This window comes from Manacus vitellinus, unplaced genomic scaffold (assembly GCF_001715985.3).
Source record: "Manacus vitellinus isolate BGI_N305 unplaced genomic scaffold, ASM171598v3 scaffold_24_pilon, whole genome shotgun sequence".
NCBI lineage: Eukaryota > Metazoa > Chordata > Aves > Passeriformes > Pipridae > Manacus > Manacus vitellinus.
In genome coordinates this window covers 9039263-9059963 of record NW_021939798.1, presented here as the reverse complement: position 1 = coordinate 9059963, position 20701 = coordinate 9039263, and the positions used below count along the sequence as shown (strand labels likewise).

The 20701-nt window shown below is 41.9% G+C and overlaps 1 protein-coding gene across 8 annotated transcripts in view; it reads left to right on the top strand.

Moving 5' to 3' along the window:
* The window catches only part of PECAM1 (platelet and endothelial cell adhesion molecule 1), a 31799-nt gene that overhangs the window by 5110 nt on the left and 5988 nt on the right, over positions 1-20701 (top strand). Inside the window, exons 8-15 of one of the 8 annotated variants that reach the window (XM_018073201.2) lie at positions 1474-1755; positions 2162-2269; positions 3057-3084; positions 6605-6675; positions 7361-7417; positions 8612-8680; positions 19959-20165; positions 20385-20407. In XM_018073201.2, coding sequence (XP_017928690.2) covers positions 1474-1755; positions 2162-2269; positions 3057-3084; positions 6605-6675; positions 7361-7417; positions 8612-8680; positions 19959-20146 — 803 coding nt within the window. In that variant the 3' untranslated portion in view covers positions 20147-20165; positions 20385-20407. Of the gene's footprint in view, positions 1-1473; positions 1756-2161; positions 2270-3056; positions 3085-6604; positions 6676-7360; positions 7418-8611; positions 8681-13603; positions 13661-19958; positions 20166-20384; positions 20408-20701 lie in introns of all 8 variants that reach the window. The other 7 variants (XM_018073203.2, XM_018073202.2, XM_018073204.2 and 4 more) reach the window with 7 other exon arrangements.

Genomic DNA, 20701 nt, shown 5'->3' with positions numbered 1-20701 from the left:
TCTGATGTCATGTTTAGAGTTTTGAAACTTCAGCAGCAAATGATGGACTAAGCAAAATGGATGTGAAATGTTTACAGATTTTTGCTCACTTGAATTAAAATGGTTGCTGGTCACAGCACAGTAGTTCAGGACTAGAGCAGGTCTATACTTGACCTTTCAAAAAGAAGAGGTAATTTCTCTCTACTAAGGAGTTTTCAGTTTTGTGTCCTGGCTTGAACCCAAATTGTGTTGGTGTTAAAAAGATAAACTTGTGGTTAATAGGCTGGTTTCTCTGCTGGAACTAGTGTATCCCAGCTGTTAGAGCTGTGGTTCAGGATTTATTGTGGCACTGTTTGGAAGTTCTGAATAGTCATGTTCTAGAGCCTGGTGAGCCAATCTTCCACAGTCTACCACTGCTGAGGTGGTGGCTTTGAATTCTCTGTATTCTGTCCTTTCTGTCTGAAGAAGCACTTAATGTTTTCCAGAGCAATCCTCTCTGTCATAGGCTCAGTCACAGGAACCCATCCATGTCTTATATCTAAATCTGCTCCTTAATACAAAAAGAACTTTCATGATCAGCATCTTCTCATGTCATATCTGGTTTCTCCTTCTGCTTCTGTACCAGTGTTGCCTTAATGATTCCTTCTTTACATCTGCCTTGTGTTATCCATGACACTGCCCCAAACACATTTACAATATTTTCAGAGAAATGTTCTGTAGGGATTTTGGCTTCATATGCCAAACATTTTGCAAAGCTGCTGATACAAGCCTTGTATCACAGAATATGTGTCCATTTCCCCCCCATGTAGTTACAAGGGCTGATGCTCATCTGCTCCTACACTAGTTCTGTATATGCTAAAATACTTAATTCGTAAACTAGCAAACCTAAAAACTGTATTTTGTGTATGCATATTCTTACAATTTGTGCAAATGCAAACTAACTTCCCTCACTGTGTTTGCCATATTCTGTAACCATTGGAATTTGGGACTGGCTTATGCCCTTGGAGAACTCGATCCATTATCTGCTGATACTGACTGTTGTATATTAAAGGGTACAAGAGTACAGTTACCACACAGCATAAAATAGCACAGCTCTAGATAACTATGAAAGCATAGCTACATAAACTGGACCATCATTATTTACACTATGGAACGACTGAGTGTATTATTTCTGGAAATGAAATAATTTGTAGGCTGGGGCTGGAGTGGCATCCAAAGGATTTTAAGGAAAGTGGCTGACTGACCTCTGTGGAATGGATATAATTTCCTCCTGTGTCTGCTTTGTTTCTTTGTCATGCCCTCTCTATTTCTGGGTGTATAAAAATATTTACTAGAGGATGATGTCTTTCAGAGAGTGTTTGGGAAGATTAATACTGTGCATTCAGTCTCTGTTTAACTAAGCATTAAATCAAGCATTTCTACAGCACAATATTTTAGCATCAAAGTTATTCCAAATAGTGCTAATATTTGCTTTCTTTCTGCCTTCCTCTGTAGTGCCAGTCAGGGATGCCAGCTTGGGCAGTTTTCCATATGGAGAAGTGGAAGATGGGAGTGAGATTGCTTTTCTCTGCTCTGTGAAAGAAGGGTCTTTGCCAATCCTGTTCAGGTTTTTTAAAAAAACTGATAATGAGGTTCTTCTGTTTGAAAAAATTGAACATAGAGACAGAGCCATGTGGCACAAGAAAACAATGAAGAGGCAGGACACGGGGACATATTATTGCATGGCCTCGAACCGAGCCAACGTGGACGTGAGGAGCCAGCCCATAACTGTCAGTGGTGAGTCACTGAACTGCCCACCATGTCCTCATGATAGGTGAGGTCATCTCATTTGGGATGTTCCTAAGTGTAACTCCCTTATTTGCTTTTGTTCCACCATTGTCAGAAGCTGAACAGAGAGGTCCCTTTATAAACAGAGATTGTCCAACTTACAGAGAAAAGTTTAGGGGATGCTCAAAAGCCAAAGGAGCCAGATGCAAACTGAAACCAACCCATTGTTGTGCTAAGGTTTTGGTCACAAAGGAGAGGCTCACTAGTGAACTTTGCATGCAGGTCCCTTCAGAGTTCTTCCCTGGGGTGTAAGAAGGCTGATTTGTAGTAAAATGAAAGGTCAGGAACTGCAGAATTTGGTAATGTTGGCCTATCACAGTAAATACTCTCTTAAACATGTTTTTCTTATTTCCAGTCATCTTGGCAGCTTGGAAGAAAGGAGTCATTGCTGCATTGGTCCTGGTAACCATTGCAGGAGCGGGAGCACTTGCCTTATGGTGGTTTTTGCGTAAGAAGAAAAAGAGTAAGGAATGGTTCCCTTCTCTTTGTTTGGCAACAAATGTTTTCCAGTTAAACTTGCATTTGTGTCAGAAGCAAAGGGTTGTGGGGGTGAGGCTTCAGAGATGACCGAACACAATTAAAAAAAACCCTGAAAATCTGCTTAGAAATGCCAGGTGACCCAAACTAAGCTGCAAACGTGCTGAGGCTTTCCAAGTATATTGGGCAGAGGCAGTCCTAGGTCTGGAATTCAGCCCTGTGCAATGAAGAGGCAGACAGGGCCTGAGGAGATTTTTGATGCCTCATAGAGCTATAACAATTTGATTTGGAGTCCTAGCTCAGGTGTAATTGAGGTGCCTCTCTAGTCCTCATGAAATAAATTTAGATTATTAGGTTGTGGGATTGTTTCTTTTTCCTTCCCACACTGTAATATGATTTTGTTTAGGGATTTAACTTTTAAGATATTTTTTCAGATCCTGTTCTTTCAGAATACAAGTAAATCTGGTTTATCCTGTGATATGCAGTACACTGCAAATTATTTGGGAAAATTTGAAGCATCTGGATGTCCCAGACTGCTTAAGTTGGCCAAGGTAAAATCTGGGGTTTAGGATCTTAGGTTCTCTGAAGGAGCCATTTAAGGGACCTCGGAGATAAACAGGACATAATGTGTGAGGTAGTTGGTTTTGTGATCGCCAGGAGAAATTATTCACACATGAGTAAATAATTGCTATATTTTTGTTTTGATCTTTACTTTTAAATTCTTTACTTGTGCAGTCTACTAATAGATGCTTTTTTTTTTTCCCTCTGTCAAGCTAAAGGACCATCCATGGAGATGTCTGGGTAAGATGTCTTACTGTCTTGGTTTCGGCTGGGATAATTTTCTTCTTAGTAGCTGGTACAGTGCTGAGTTTTGGATTTACTGTGAGAATAATGTTGATAACACTGATGTTTTAGTTGCTAGTGCTTACTTTAACCCAAGGACTTTTCAGTTTCCCATGCTCTGCCCATGAGCAGGTGCACAAGCAGCCAGGAGGGAGCATGGCCAGGACTGTTGACCCAAACTGGCCAAAGGGACATTCCACACCATAGAGCATCATGGCCAGTGTAGAAACTGGGGGGAATTGTCTGGGAGACACTGATCAGTGCTGGAGGGTGGGCTGGGCATCGGGCACAGGGTGGGCAGCAATTGTAGTGGGCATCACTTGTTTCTCTTGCGTTTTATTCCTCTCTCTCTTCCTTTATTATTATTGTGGATATTGTTGTTGTTGTTATTATATTTTACTTTATTTCAATCATTAAACTGTTCTTATCTCAACCCATGGGTTTTACCTTTTTCCAGTCCTCTTCCCCATCCCACTGGGGGCAGGGTGGGTTGGGGCAGAATGAGTGAGGTGTTGTGTGGTGCTTAGCTGCCAGCTGGGGTTAAACCATGACAGTCCTTTTTGAAGTCCAGAGTGGGACTCAGAGTTAAAACCAGATCTGACCAGTGCACGTTGAAACAAATTTGTTACAAGCATTCATCAGAGTTTAATAGCCAGTTACCATGATGTTGATTTATTTGCTCTTAGAGTTGTTGTGCTTGTTCTCGGAGCTGTGTCCGAACACCTCACTTGCACTTACAGGGAACACTGTACTCCCTGTTGTGTTTCTTGCCATTGGGGCCTGGGCTGAGGTTATTGTTTTGTTCTGCTTTGTAACACTCATTTATGATACGATGGAATCGCTGGTCATCACTCACCTGATCGTGTCCTCAGCACCTGTGTGCTGGGGAGACACCTATTGGGAATTATCCATAATTACACTTTTCCCTTTCTCCTCGGAGAGCCAGTCTGTGGACACAGCTTCCCACAGCTTCCCTTTCTTCTCCAGGCTAATTACAAAAGCATTTGAGAATTGTGAAGATTTTGAATCGACTTGGGGTGTTGGAACCAGTGTGGTCCTATTGGTAGGAACCAGTATGTGGTTCAGGTCTGTTTAGGGTTAAGCAATTATTTGCAGCTACTCCAACCCCTGTGACAGGCACTGGGGCTGCTCCAACTCCCCCAACAATCACAGTGGCCACGACAGACACTGTGGCTACTCAATCCCTGGCTACTCAAAGCCTGTGAGTACTCACCCACTGATGGGTGATGCAGCTGAATCAGAGGACCAACCCCTTTGTGTGCCAGTTGCCCCTATTCCCAAGGAGAAATGGGCAGGAAAGACAGCTTGTTTAATAAAGGAGGACAAAGCAAGGCCATAACAGGAACAGGAAGAAGAGGCAGAACAAGAAGCAACCCCTCAATCCGTATCTCTGAGTGAGCTGTGGGATATGCAGAAAGATTTCAACCATCATCCAGGTGAGCACATTATTCCCTGGCTGCTCTGATGCTGGGATAATGGGACTAGTGGTGTGGAATTAGAAGGTAGGGAAGCCAAGCAGCTGGGATCATTTTCTAGGGAAAGGTGCACTGACGAGGTGATTGGAAGAGCAACACAAGGCCTCAGCCTCTGGAGGCAACTCTTGTCAAGTGTGAAGGAAAGGTATCCCTTCAAGGAAGATGTTCTGTGTCACCCAGGCAAGTGGACCATGATGGAGAGAGGTACCCAGTACCTGAGGGAATTACAGATAATTTATTGTGACCCAAACAACACAGGGTTACTCAGAGATCCAGGTGAAGTCTGATGTGCACAAACCATGTGTCAGAAACTTGTCCAGAGTGCACCATTGTCATACACCAACTCACTGGCAGTGATGGCCTGGAGAGACAAAGAGGCTCCACTGGTGGATGAAGTGGCTTCACCAACCCAGCAGCACAGAGAAAATCTCTCTTCCTCCCTTGTCTCTGCTGTGGAGAAGCTGGTTGAGCAACTCAAAGCGGGTAGATTCTACTCCCACTTGTACAGGCCAGTATCTCAGCTATTAACAGTAAGTGTCCTTTTGCTCCAGAGAGAGAATGCAGAGGGTTCACAGCACAGGGGACCCTGTGGTTTTACCTGTGAGGACCCCAGAGAGGACGTGAGGAAGCAGGATGGAAATTCTACCTGGACCCTAGAGGGTACATGGATTGCAAGGGAAAATCACAAATGGGGGTTCTTCCAGGGAAGTTGCTGCTCTGGTCTTCAATGAGCAGTTCCTGAGAGTGGAAGGATCTTACTCCTGACTCTATGGAAGGGAATTCTAACCCGTTTTTACAAGAAGCAAATGGATAATCCTATGACAAGGACTAGAGGGTCTCTGCCTGCACCAGGTGGAGAAGAGGGACAGCCTCGTTTACTGGAGCATGTGGATCAGATGCCTGGAACATCAGCCCCCCAGGAGTATAAGGCTCTAGCAGGTACTGGTGCACAGTGTGCCCTGATGTCATCAGGCTGTACAGGGGCAGAACCCAGTTGTATTTCTGGAGAGGGATCCCAGCAGACTGTACTGGGGGCTGAAATCAGCCTGACTGGGAACGTGGGGCAGAAAGCTCCCATTTGAGTAGCCCAGAGGCTCCAGGGGCTTTAACTGTCTCGGGAAAGGGGATTTCAGGGAGCCAAAGGAGTAGTGGTGGGCTTTCAGTACAGCAGCCTTGGAGACAGAGGAAATGAAGTAGCTCCCCTGTCCTGTGTCTCAGAGGACCCTCCTGTTGTGGGGCTGCTGAAGGTTGAAGGACAGCAGGTGCTGAGCCCTGTGACAACGACGCACCGGGGCGGTGCTGTCGCTGCTCGGGGACTGGCTGGGCATCACTTGTTTTTCTTGGGTTTTATTCCTCTCTCTCTCTCTCCTTTTCATTGCTATTATTATTATTATTATTATTTATTTCAGTTATTAAACTGTTCTTATCTCAGCCCATGGGTTTTACCTTTTTCCAGTCCTCCTCCCCATCCCACAGGCAGGGGAGCGGAGTGAGCGAGCAGCCGTGTGATACTGAGCTGCCATCTGGGATTAAACCACGAGCTGTTATGATAATGATGAAGTATTTCTGTTTAAAGGCCTTCCTCCATATGAGTGTAGTTCATTATGGCACACACCTGCAGACAATAGATGGTTCTGCTCCATGTACCACCTGCTTATACAACAACAGGATGAGGAAATACTCTAAAAATAGAAAAAAAGGCCAGCTAAGTGAAATAGGAGAATGTCAGGCCTGTGTTTGAATGCATTTAGACATGGAATGGATTGAAAATACAGAGGTTTAAAGAAGAATAATGCAATAGGGAACATTTTTTGCCTTAAATTTGGTTGGTGCTTCTCTTAAAGACAAAGGCAAAATTTTCAATAGCTTCAGTAGTTAAAAATACATGGCAGTCAGCATAGACAGTGACTGATCTTTGCACAGAATCATGTTATTGACTGATTTGGGATAATTACATCAACTTTTATTGGTTTGTTTTTCAGTTCAGCCTTGGCTGCAAACTTGACAAGTGAAAAACTGGCAAGACAGCCCAATGATGGAGACTATTATTCAGGTAGGACATTTTGCTGTAAGACTGCTAATAAATTGGGTAAATTAAACGTTTTTTGAAAGTTTTGGACTTGCATAGTTGTTGTTTGGATAAGGCCCAATTTTTAGGGGAATACAGAGGGATACCAATAACATTCTCCAAAGTATCTTCTGTCATTTTGTCTTTGTACAGTTTTTATGAGCACGTCTCACACAAAGATTGGTTTATAACTCTGCTCAGACACTTCTCCCAGGCAATCAGTTGACAGTATTACAGATGGAGAAATCATGGTAAAAGAAAATTACTTTCTGGGTTTGACACAGCTGTAAGAAAATTATTGCAGAGAGGAAAATTGGAGTTGTGGCACATGGTCCTGTGATGTGGCCACAGGACAGAGGTGTTAACTTGCCATGACTGGGCACATTTCATTCCAGGATCTCAAAATTCCCACTTTAACAAAATAGGTGGAGATGTTGTTTAGAGTATTGGACATAAACAAAATTACCCCTTGGGTGCTTTTTAGCTGATTACTTAAAAAGCCACATTCTTCCCACCTGTGTTACTTGAATGTCTTAGGTGTGAAACCAAAAGTAGGATGTCTCATATAAAAATACAGATAATGACAGTAGGAATTGCAGCTGTGTAACTCATTTATTTAGTTGGCCTCAATAAACATTTTGTCAGCTCAACTTTGGCTTTAATATTTTAGGATCAGGTTACATTGAAGATAGTGAAAATCACATGAAATCAACAGATGAGAGTAAAGGTAATTTCATACTTAAACAATGGATTTTTAAACTATTTTATAACTGAAAGTCATGATGTTTTCTAATGGTAGCAACAAGGATTGGATATGTCCAGCCCTTTCCTTTTTCTGTTTGATAGTGGGGAAGATTTTCCTTTGCTGAGCTTAGTTCTTTTTCTTATGCACAAAATGACACTGATAGGACCCACTTGCCAACTTGCATTATGAAGTGTAATTAGCTGCGCTGGATTGGTATAAAAATACAACTTAGACTCAAAATTGTAAGTTCTATATAACAAATATTTAGATATTTTCTACAGATTTCTGCTTCTTTTACTTCTCTGTCCTTTCTTCATTTTGGTTGACCTCGAAATACTTAAGCGTTAAATCTAAAAATAAACTGTGAAATCTGAATAAAATAATCTGCCAAGTCAGTTCTGCAGGATGCCAGTCTGGATGACTTGTCATGGTTTCTTCCAACTTTTACAGAAATCTGGTGGAAAACCATCTCCACCCTAAGAAAAAGCCAGAGTAGAAGGCAGCAGCTGTTTCTTGTGTCTGTTGTATCCAGGTAGCCAGGACTTGTCAGGCAGCAGCCTTAGTAGATCCAGCTTTCTGTGGGCATTGTGGCAGAGAAGCATCTTGAGGAGGAAGATGAGTTGCATTCCAGATGTTCTATGGAGAGCTTGGAAGAAAATGTAGGAGGAAAAAAGAAAAGCAGAAATTTGGAGAATGAGAGGTGATGAAGGAGGCCAGGAAAGACTTAAAGATGGGTTTAAATGTGAGGAAAGAATGGGAAGTGTCCTGCCATACCATAGAAAACAAGGAGAAAGTAAGAGCAGGGAGAGAAATAAAGAGGAGCTGGAGGAGGAATATGGGAGAATCTGAGATAATTCCTTGTTCCATTTGTGTTGTGACACTTTTGAAGGTGTTACATTGAAAGTAAGAGTTTTAGGCACAATTTGCATGTCCCCCAGTTTCAGAAATCTGCCTTTAGCTCATCTACTGCCCTTTGGATTGGGATGACCCTTAGGAATGGGTTGGCCTTGAAACTCTTAGCAGAGTAACTCACATCTGTAAGGAGGGCCTGATCCTGCACCTACCAAAGTCAGGGAGGACTTGTCCATTAATTCCAGTGGCAGCAGGATCAGGCCCACAGCTCAAACAAAGCGTGCAGTCCTACAAAGAAACATCTTCTTGATATTTTTGGGGCAGGACCTGACCTTGAGAGTGCTGAGGTGGAGTACACTGAAGTTGAAGTATCAACGCTTGATCCTCACAGAGGTAATAAACTGTCCAAACCTTTTTGGTTTATGTTTGGGAGCAGCTCTGGGAATGTTGCTCCTCCCTGGCACTGGTCTGATATTGGCACCTGGGAGTGTCAGAGCAGGTTGTGCTTTGTATGTGTGACAGTTTCCTGCCAGTGGCTCCTTAACCCAGCTGATGATGCCAACCACGCTGCTGTTCCTGCAGCCCTCCTGCCCCTGGGATCCTCCCATTCCCACCCACAGGAGGTCTATGTGGAGCTGTGGCTCTGAGCAGAAGGCAGCCTGCTGTGAATATCCCTGTTATAGAGCCCAGGTTCCCTGAGAGCCAAGTGAGGTTAGCCCCAGATAATGGAGAGAACAGAGAGCAGTGGAATTTCCTCCTTTATAAAGGAACTGGTTGAAGGGTCAAAGCTGTGATTCACTTGTGATAGAGAAGGAAGAGAGTCCAGCACAGATTTAGTCTCTCAGTCTGGAGAGGCCTGGAGACCATCCTGAATTTTGTGTCCCCTTAAACAGAGAAATGAGGATATTAATGCCCAAATAACTTGGTCATCCTCCCTGCAGTTGTGTGGTTACAGTAACCACACCTCAGGTACATGTCTCTGCAACCTTGAAGGAGAAATATCCAAGTAAATTTATTCCCAACACCCAAATGCACACTGCAATCATTCTGTGTCATCTGGAGAACTCTGATACCGTCATGGCCTTGTGTTGAAAGCTGTTAAACCTCGAAGTTCCAAGTAGCTGGGAGGGAATAAGCCCCACGAGACAGGTTTATGCTCTGCTCCAGCTTCTTTGCTTCAGCTGAACGAGAAGCAGACTGAGGAAGAAACAGATGAATTTCCTTTTTCCTGGTAGGAAGGACTAGTCACTGATTTCAGGGACCAAAGACATGATTGTTTAGTTGGTAAAACAGATGTTTGGGCAAAAGTGCTCACCCTTCAAGCTGTCCCCAAACAGCCAGTCCTCCTCTCCTTTCTCTCACTTCCTGGCATCATTCATCACAGAGTTTTCCTTGTGTCCTAAGCATGCTATTTATCCACCTCTGCTAAATTCTGCTCTGAAGAACCATAGTTGTTGGACTCTTTTTCAGAATAGGGCTAATAATTAGTTGTTCCAACTGTGTTTGAGTGTGCACTACACAATACAGTGGTGTAGAATGGGAAGATACGATGGTGCATGATTATTTAAATTAAAAGCCCTGTTAAATGCAAGATCAGCATCTCCAAGAGTAGACTTTTGCTCCCATTATTTATATATAACACTATTCCTGTATATCAGACTGAGTAATAAGATAGTATCTGTGCTCTGTAGACTGAACACTATTAAACCACAAAATAATATTTAATATACCGTGTAAATGAGATCAGATTATTTTAGCAGAACACTGATTGATTCTGTAAGACTGAACCGTGCTTCAGGTATACAGAGATGTGATAATAGTTCCCTAATCGATTTGCTTTGTTGCCCCAGGGCACAGTTAAACGCTTCCCAAATGAATGCTTTGGTTATGTAAATGGCAACTGCACTGCAAGTATTTAATGTGTTAATCTTTGAGAGCATCTCGAGGATGCTGCTTGAATAGAAGGAGCTGTATGAAGCCATGTTAATCCTTTCAGCTCTGCACTGCCTATCACAATGAAAACAGGATGAGATTTATTCTTGGGAAAAGAGAAACAAAGCCAAGTTTCTTAATATTCCCTTGTAATAATCGTGTACACCCACAGAGAGAATTTGGCCACGGGACTGCCACTGATATTTCTGCTATGTTGGTGTTATTGTAAAGTTTTGTTTCAAAGCATAATATTCTTTCATGTCTGTCTGTGGGTATGACCAGCCCTTCCTAGGGAACAGACCTTTCAGATTATCCCCTTGCTCCAAACCTCTGTTACACCCCTTTTGGTTCCTCCTATTTTCTGAATGAAGACAAAGCAAATCACACCTTTTCTCTGGGCACACATATCTCCTCCAGCAGCTGCACAGAGCATCTGATCCCTTCAGCCTTTTGAGGAACTCCAGATTTCTTTGATCTCTCAGGACTAACCTCAAATTAATTTATCTTCCCAATCGTTTGTTCCTCCTGCCACTGTTGTCCATGTCAGTACTAATGTTCATCTCAGGAGCAGGAGAATCATATTTTGTGTATTGTGAAAGACTACTGCAATTAATGTTGCAGTATCTAAGCTCTAACTCCAGCCTTTATATCACTTTTGGGAAGCAGGAACGATTGAATGTCACTTCAAAACAAGTTTAAATTATTGTAGAAGGATGTATATCTTGTCTTTGTCAGTAGAGAATTGCTTACATTTGAAACCACTGGTTTCACCCTGTTTTTCCAGTCATGTCTGCACTAGCAGTGCATATTCTGGAATACTTTTTAACACAGTGTAATGGTGAATAGGTTAATGCACCAAGAACTTCATATGCACTGTGCTTCTGCAGGATCAAAAACCAGGGTTCATTACAGTGTTACTGGCAGGGAGCGGTCCTGTCACGTGCTAGAAGTAAAATTTCACTGCTTTATTTTAGAACTTCCATGTGGGAAGAACTTGATACCTGCTTTTTGAAGTAGGGGTGAAAAGGCAAGAGAAATAGGAGGTAGAGCTGGGGCTACACAGTCCAGCTCTTATTTGGGATAGCCAGAGTGGAATGGTAATTTGATATTTATAGAGGTGGTAATTCTGAGGAATGATTACATTGAATACTTATGGAGATTATATGCTTGACAAAAATATGGTGCTTGTCTTCTCTAAAGCTTAATTGTGCAAATAGATGGAAAGGTGATTTAGACCCCTTATTATTAATCTGAGCAAAAACAAAGGCTGGGGCTAAAGTAAGGTTAGGAAATATCCCTGAAGTGAGAAGGGAGAAACCTCTAATCATGGCTGAGTTAGAACACGCTCCTTCTTTTACTTTTATATCTGGTTAGTTATCTGCAGGGTGGCAACATTATAAAGCTGGTGGGAACAAAATGTCAAATCGTCCAAGTAATTTCTCCTGGCACATTTTTTCAGTGCTGAGACGACTTTTGGAAGATTAACAAAGGAAATAACATGGGCAGTGGCATTATATCACAATTCAATTAAATGGGTCTGGGAAAAAAAAAGCAAGCTAAGGAAATACCTCCAACCAAATCTTTCCACAGAGTCAATAGGGGTAGATTTAGGACTGTAATCTGCTAAAAAAGAGTCCCAAACAAAATTAAATACCTCTTATTAAAATTCTGACAAGATTACTCCTTACTTCACTGCAAATGAACTGATCATTTAAGCAGTAGCCCATAAGCAGATGAAATGTGCCTGAAGGTCTTCAGATTATTTTGCAAAGAAGGTTCTTGCCAAAGCTGTGAGTTTGAAAGCTGTGATTAAACACTTGGGGAAGTGTAACTCCTCCTGGCATTTGAATTAACAGAAGCTTTGCAACTCAACTCTGATGTGTGAGCTCCCAGCGTTTAAAGGATGCTGAACAGAATTTTACAAAAAATGAAATTAGCTTTGGGAAATCAGAATGTGGTGCCAGAGACACTTGGGTTCTTCAGAGCGATGCAGAACAGTAACAGTCCTGACTGACTGCAGGTCATTATCTGAATTCTTTAAGTGCTGGGGTGTTTTTTAATAGCTGAAGTACAGGATTCTCTGTCCAGAAATGTGAATTTTCTTTCCAGTTTCTTGCAGAGAGAGAACAACCGCTTTTGTTTTTCTTTAACTGGAAAAAAATCTAACCTCTTGGTTTGTTGAAGGTCCACAGAAATTGGAGGTGATATAGATAGAATTCAGAGGCTTTCTAAGAGATTCAGTTTAACTGAAATGAATGAGTGTTTCTGAAACACTTTTAGATCTATGAACAGCAAGCTACTGGTCCCTGCCAGCATAGGCCTTTATAGAAAATGAAGAAAGTTGGTTTTAAATGCACTTTTGTTGCCCAGGGATTTTTAAACTACAGCCATGCAATAAATCCAGGAAATTGTTCTAATCTCCTGCTCGCCTGCAGTTTCTGCTGACCAGAGAGAAACTGAGCTCTTGCTGTTTTCAGGCCTTCAGGGCCTCTGCCCCTTCCCTGTGTGTCTCTAGTTTGGTATCAAACCCTGTGGATAAGTTCTCACAGATGTCAGGAAAAAAAAGAGAGCTTCTTGCTTTCCTTCTCACCCAAGAGCAGAGTTTTATTTGTCAACCCAAGGGTCTGGAAAGACTAACATTGCACTTGTACCCCAGCTGTGTCCTTAGAGGCACAAACCTTCTCTGTCTCCTTTTTGTCTTTACTTCCATTCTTTCCACCAGCCTTGTGAGCCTTCATTCCTGCTGTGTCCATCTGATCTCAGTGCTCTGGTGGAAGAGCCCTCCATGCTGAGGGGAGACCTTTCCCAGATAACCTTAAATAGAAGCTGTGCAGTGTGAAATCTGAAAATACCCTTCTGAGACATTTCACAAACAGCAATTTAGTTGTTTTTTTTTTTTGTGCCCATAAGACTTAATCAGGCTAGTTGCCAAAAAGGAGGTGTAGTTCATCTTCCAAATGACAGATCACCTCAGGTCTTGGATCCTGAAATCCTTGGAAAAACTTGAAGCAGCTCTTCAAAGGGATCCAGGGAAACTGTTCTCTAGTGGTAGATGTCTCTGTAAAATTAAAGCTGTATCGATTTGAGTTCAAAGGAGATTATTAAAATGTTAAATTTAGAAGGGGAAGCAGATTTTTATCATCACTTTTATATAGAGGGAGAGACATCTCCCTCTCAGTTCCTTGCAGGCTGGGTTTGGGGAGGGAGTGTACTTGCTTTTTCACACAGATTCCACAGGCTCATTGCTGCTTGTGTAACTTACTTCCCCTGAAAGTAAAACAGTGTGTTCTGTTGGTTTAAGGAGCTTTTCATAAGACAAATAATAAGAAAAAATAAGAAAGAAAAAAAGAAAATAAATTGATTCTGTGCCAATACATTTTCCAGCTCCTGTACAGAAGGGGACTGAAACACTTTATAGTGAAATCAGAAAAGCTAATAATGGTAAGTAAGCTAGTGAAAAATGAAACACTTAAAGGAAGCATTTGTGAGGAGATTAGGGATAAATTTGTGACTGAATATTTTCCAAGACAATATTTAGCCTGAATATTTAGAAGATAAAGTGCCATAAAAAAAGAGATGCAAGTCACACAGGAACATACTGAAGTGCAGCTACAAAATCACAGGTGTTGATAGATTGTATAACACCTCCATGGTTCCTCATAAATCAGTGATGCTTAATGCAGTGGGATTAATATTTGTAACATCTACTTCATCAGCCCATCTGTTTTGTACCTGCTCAGCATTTGGGCCATACCTCTGGATCTGAATTAGAGCTGAATCCCCAACCCATTAGGGATTAGGGTGATATATTGTGTTATCTCCAAGTGCTCATGAGCAACACTTTGTCTCTTAATTGAGCATGTTTGTCATGTGTTATTAAATAACCATCAAAAATAGCCATCAAAAACTGTCTTAGACTGTAAGTGCCAGCCACTCTGCCCTTCCACCTCCACTAACCCAGCCTTGTGTGAGGGGGCATTACCAGCTTACTGGCAATTACTGGCTATAAATGTTGTGGCAGTCATGAGCTCAGAGGCAGTAGGTCAAAAGCATTTCTTCATAGTTTGTCAAAGACTGAATCAGAAAGGATTTCCTTTCCTCTCTTTGTCTTAGGAAGTCTAGATTTGTAAATATTAGGGCTGCAAAACTGTTCACATCTTGTCCCCATCCATGTTACCAAGTGGCTTTTTTGTGTGCCATTTTTAATTTTTGACTGTTGTGTTATAATTTTCTATTTTTTTTTTCTATTTTATAAGGGATTTCCCACCTGCTCTGACACAGAATTCTGTCTCTAGGGAATCTTTCATGTGAGGGTCTCCAAGTACTTTAGAAAACATTACTTAATTTTCCCTTGCGAGGAGATACACGGCAATTTTTATCTCCATTTTACAGCTGAATAAACAGAGAGATTAGGTCATTCATTTAAGGGAACGTGTTTAGAGAGTGACAGCACTGGGAACAGAGTTTCAGAATCCTTGGTGCTGAGCCTGTGTGCTGTACTCATTTTTCACAGTGAAAATCCAAATACCCTTCACACTAAGGTGGGACGAGGCCCTTCGTGCAGGATCACCTGGCAGCACCATGAGAAAAAAAAAACCAGTTTATTTTAGGGCTGAACCCAAAGGCCACAAACATTCTGGAACAGTGTGAACTGGACCTGTAACAAGCTGCAGAAGCTGCTGCATAAACCCCCTCCTGCCCTGCCCAGGTGTGAAGGGGATTATCACACCTCTCACCATCCCTGGTTTTGACACAACAGAAGGTGTTATGTCCTAGAAGGGTGTTTTGTGAGCTGTGCTGTTAAACTCCAGGTAGGTACAGCAGAGCTGTAATTCAAAGCACTTAAAAGGCTGTAATGCCATAAAGTGGGAACTGCAATAAAGTGAGATATAATTGAAAGGCTGAGCTGAATTAGCCAAATCATCTGCAAGCACCCCTTAATCTTGCAGTCCACCTGCTCTTTTATGCATAACATTCTACAGTTTCAGTTATTCTTGGAAACATAGGACCAGTTTATTGTTTTAATCCCGTCTGTTTTTCCTGACTGATCCACAGGAAAAGTGTTCCAGTGAGATAAGCAGTGCATCCCAGAGCAGTGCAGTGCTCTGGACAGCCACCTTACAGTTAATGTAACATTAACTTGGACTGGTGATAGGCTGTGTGATTGTGAGGTGGCAAAGGATGAATGCAGTGGAGAATCCCTAGGAAATAACTCTGTTCTTCAGAAGTACTTTAATTTATATTAACATGATTATGTTAAATGCCAGTTGTGAAAGATGTTGAACATTACTGCTGGGGGCAGAAGTTGGTTTACCATTCTGATCTTCACCCTGTTTGACTGTTCTTTGAGATTTTTGAGCAAATACCCACAAGTACAATCTATTTCAGGAAGTCAATGGATCAGACAAACGTGTCCTCTGGGGAAATTACAGGAGTTTGGGAATTGGTGTCAGCCACACTGTTTGGCAGATTTAACACCTAAGGCCTATGTAACATTTTATTGTTATTTGTTTGTAGGTAACTATTGTGGTTTGGGGTTTTTTAATTAGAATTTAGTGCTTCATAGGCAATCTTAAGGGGTTGTGTGTGCATTCCAGAAATTGTGGCCACTAGAGAGAGAGCTGAAGCACTGTCAGTAGTTGTTATGTCTGATGCAATTCTTTGTGACTGAGCTAAAACATTTCCCCTCTTCATTTTTTCTGGCAGCTCTCCCTGCTGTCCCCAGTAAGGCAGATGCCACATCAGTAACAAACTCTTGTATTTTGAGTTCCATAGCTACTGCTTGTCCTTATCCCAATTCATGAATCCATGGTGCAGATAATGCTGAGTATCTGTCATTATTCCTTCTCTTTTTATTCTCCTGCTGCTGTCTGTGTTGTCTTCTGTTACTCTCATTTGAGTGCCTCCACCACACTATGGTAGACCCCTCATCCTCTCTGCTGTGCTTTCCTTGTTCTGAGTGCCAGGCCTAAGGAGGTGGTTTTACATTAGAGATTAGACAGAAACAAACTGTCAAATGCACATTTCAAATCCCACAAGACCTGCACATGGTTAACTGCAGTTAACTCATTTGCAGTAGGGAAAGCAGGAAATGTGTGAAATTCAAGTCTAGTCAGGTGTATTTTGATTGAAAATCAAATAATGGTCCTGCAGATAATGTCAGTCTCTAGTTGGATGCTGGGTTTCCTCTGCTGTAATGAGAATTGAAGGAGGGTGCTGATCACTTTGTCTCAGAGATAAGAAATTGTCCTTGCACTGTTATCAAAAGGTTAGTTTAATTCAGTGACATAGTGTTCAGGAAGTTCACCCAGGTATTGATTTAAAGCCTTTTTTAGAGCAATAGGTTGTTACTTTAGTATTTTATGTAAAATACCTAGAGCAGCTTCAAGCCTCAGCTTTAAATCAAACCTTACATCCCCATGGGAATTTGGGGAGTGGTCATAACGAGTGCCAGTCAGGTCAGTAACACCTTTGTCTAAAAGTCCTTTAGACTTACCAGGATAAACTAATTTCCTTCAAATACTGCTTTCTCTGGTTGCTCTATGAAAAGGCCAAAGTTTACTGTGAGCCAGGAATATCCAACCCAGTCCCGGAGTTGTTGCTTTTTGCTCAGAAAGAACTGAGACAGTCCAAAACTTAAGCAAAACAGGCAATTGCCTAAATCAACAGCCTGCCAAGAATGACAGAATGGCTGTGGCCCTGCTGCCCATGTGCCTGTGCTGGAGTCCCAGAGGTGCAGGCTGGCAGCTCTTCCTGAGGGAGGGTCAGGATGTGTCACACACCGAGTGCAGCTCGTGGGTGGAGGCTCTTTTAGACGTGATTTATTTCCATCACACCTTTCATCTTCCCGAGGGGCAGTAGGGGCAGGAAGTCCAAGCATCTCCATACTGGTTCTTTATCTCAGCTCCAGCCCTTCCCTCAACACTGATCCCAGTTCTTGGGGTAGCACAGTTCTGTTCCTATTGCTGGGGAGACAAGAGCCAACTCCAGGTCACAGATTTCCTTACATTTTTCCAGGGCACTTCCTGTGACATACTGGGACGTTCTTGTTCCTTCAGTGAACTCTGCTTTGCTCTGTGTCAGACCCAAAGCTCACAGAAGCTCTGCACTGCTCTGTGTGTGCACTGAATCGAGCTTATAGTGCTTATTGCAAGATAACAATTCCTGATTTCTTATTAGGAAAGTGGGAATCTAGTGAACAAAATGCAGAGCCAGCCTTTATGCTGCTAAGTGTGGAAAAGTGAACTGGTCACTTGGAAGCAGTTGCAGCAGTGAGACAGGAAATTCAAAGAATCCTACAGCAACCAACAATGTACTATGGAAAAATAAATATATCCCAGTGGAAAGAGGCATGAGAAATCCCCATTGCACTCAGTGGTTTGGAACAAACTATTTGAAATCAGCTCTAGCAATCAGGAAATCTGCTCAAATACTTTCCTGCTCCTGAAGCTCAGGCTTAAAACCTCCATGCTTAGCCAGAATTTCCCACTGGGTGCCTTTTCCAGTGTAGAGAAAACTCACAGTGTCTTGGGATTCACTGTGTTATTCAGAACTCAGGCTTTATGAGCACAGGCAGTCCAAAATTATGGAAATGACTTGTCCCTTCTCCAAAATAAAAACTCTTTGGATCTTTAGGTTTCTAGACACATTCTAGACCAAAGCCTGTATCTGTGAGACACTGAGTCCAGAGTCAAATGCTCACAACAGCTCCAGCCAAAAATTAGGCAGAAGCAGATGGTTTCAGTAAGGCACAGATATGCAGGGAGCTTCTGGCCTTGCTTGAACCTCCAATGCAAAGCTGAATTTTGTGCATGCCCTGTGTCAGAGCTGCTCCCAAGCTGCCTGCCAAGATCCTCTGTTAGAAGCTACTGCTCCAGTGAAGGGCTTGGCAGAGAGCAGTGTGTGTGTTCCTGCAGTTCAGCACCTTCAGCTCATGATCTGACAGCTTGGCTTTCACCAGAGTTGGATATGGGTTGGAGATGGATTAAGAATTGCAGCTATTTAGGCTCATATTCTCTTCTCCATCACCTGTAGCAACAAGAAATGATGGAGCAAGTGGAGATGACAGTGTCTTAAATTCCTGCTATTAATGTGCTCCTTTGTAAAAATGTGGCCTTTGAATTTAAAATCCCATCAACTAAAAGCAACAGCAAGGGTTTAAATCTGTCAGAAATCCACAAAAACACCCACCTTTGTTAGACTTGGGAATATTTTAGAAATCATCAGTATCAGACCTTCATCTCCGAGTCTTTTCACAAAATATGCAGCTGCTTGTTTGCCCTTCTTTGTATATGACTAGAACCCAGCATATCTCCTTTCCCTCTTTTTGGTAGTAAGGGAAAGCCAAGTATAATGAAAAATCTCTCTATTTCATCACAGTAAAATCAGTAAAAAAGTGAAAAAACCTCATTAAAAGAAAAGAAACAGAAAGGCTGTGAAAAGATTGGCACAGCAAAGAATCAGAAAAGCACTGTATCACTGTGCTTTTATTAGTGGCTCCCTGCTGGTTTACCTGGTTGGTGCCTGTTAGAAATCCCCCAGGACACAGATCCTGACATTCTTCTGGCACAGATGTGACACTCAGGGAGGAAGCCACCCTAGTTTGGATCTGGGTGACAGGTAACAAGGAGTTGGAATATCTGTCATTGTGACCCAGAAGCTTTGAGCAGCCAACATCCCGTCGTTTGAAGTTGGGAATTTACACAGAATTTCTCATTTCCTCCTTCCTGTGAGCACAATACACTGTGACAGAACTAAATGACAGCTTGTTAATACCTCACTTCATAAACCTGATGTATAGTTTTGTCTACTTAAAGCCAGGCTTTGATGTAGCACTGGGTCAAGGGTGGTTTTGTTCACTTCTGTCGGCTTTCAGGACACAAAAAGCTTTTATGTGTGTTCCACGTAATTTTTTATTTTGTTTCTTATCAAAATGGCTAAACATATATGGATCAATCTTGCCAAACATTGAGATCAATTTTGTACTGAAATTTGGGTTGTTCACTGGTACATGGTGCTGTTGTCACTTCAGTTTTTAATCCTTTGCCTGGACTAATAGTTCTGTGTAGAACTGTCCTGGAGAAAATTCATAATGTACAGTGCCAGAGACCTTCACCTCTGTTTCCTGGTTACTTCTGCTGAAAAGGGAATCTCTAAAACACCTTTATAAAGGTCTGGTTATGGTAGTAATACTCTGCATAATATTAATTTAATGATTTCAGAGAACTTTTCAAAATTCACAGAAGTGTGCTGCCCATGGGAGGGCTGATGTTAGTATTTGCTATTTAAAAACTAAATACTTAGAAAAAAACATAGATTCAGACACTATCCCATATTTACAGAAAAAAATACTGGCAAGATTAACCCAGAGCCCCAGTCCAAACCCTCTGCTTTGAGCATTAGATGAATTTCCTCCACACAACCTTGCTCCACTGAATTTTATATATTTTCCAAGAAAATACCCTTCAAGATTCAGCACTTACTTTTGTCATGTGTGAAGTATCTTAACAGAAAAGCACTTTCAGCAAGACTTGAACTCCTCTCCTAAAACTGGAGTTCCTTTCAGAGGGCAAATATATATTTACTGAATGTATTCTGTGAAACTTCTGAATAGCTAAATACACTTCTTTAAAAAAAACCCCTAAAATCTAATCTTAAGGTCACTGACCCTAAATGGAAAGAGCCTGCTGGCTCTCAGGCTTTATTGGGAACAAGCAACTTTGTATTAATAAAATTTCAGGTACCTTTGCAAGATCTTATTTGGCCCTGAAAATTGTATTCTACACCGGATTTCTGCAGTACGTTATTTTCCTGGCAAGGAATTGGATTAGGAAGTATAATGCTCCTGAGAACTTGCCTCTTAAAGGAAGACTCTCTTGTCCAGTAACAGCTCGTACCCTCGGGAGAGACTTCTGCTCTAACCCATAATCAAAAAGCTGTCAAACAGGTCAGTGTGGTCTTTGACATGTCTGGTCTCACCCCTGTACTTGGGTTAAACTAGAGTTTGGATAATCCTTAGGTCCAGAGCTGGGCTTAGTTGTAGGTAGCAATTTTACATCGTTTCAAGGTGAACAAAAAGGTTGAAGAACATAAACCTGCATTTTCTGGAACACAGAACTCTGCAACGTGCCATTTTGTAATTTGTGTGTTGTGTTTTATTTTGCAGATTCTATGGAAAACAGGCATTCTGTAAGTATATGGTTTATGCAATTAAATGTGGTGACAGATTACTGTGTATCTAGTGAGACAGTGTTCAAGTGTTGCTGTGGTTTCATTGCTTATTTGTTGCCCAGGACCTTTACAGGACAGCTAAGGGGCAATCTCTTCGTGTATATTCTTACTTAATTAGCCTTTCAGTCCCACATTTATAGAATGATCAGCTCTAAAACCCCTGGGAGGGACTGGTGTTTGGTGGTGCTGGTGCAGGAGGGAGATGGCAAATAACGATCTCCCGGGAATTGGGGTTGAACACCTGCACAGCTC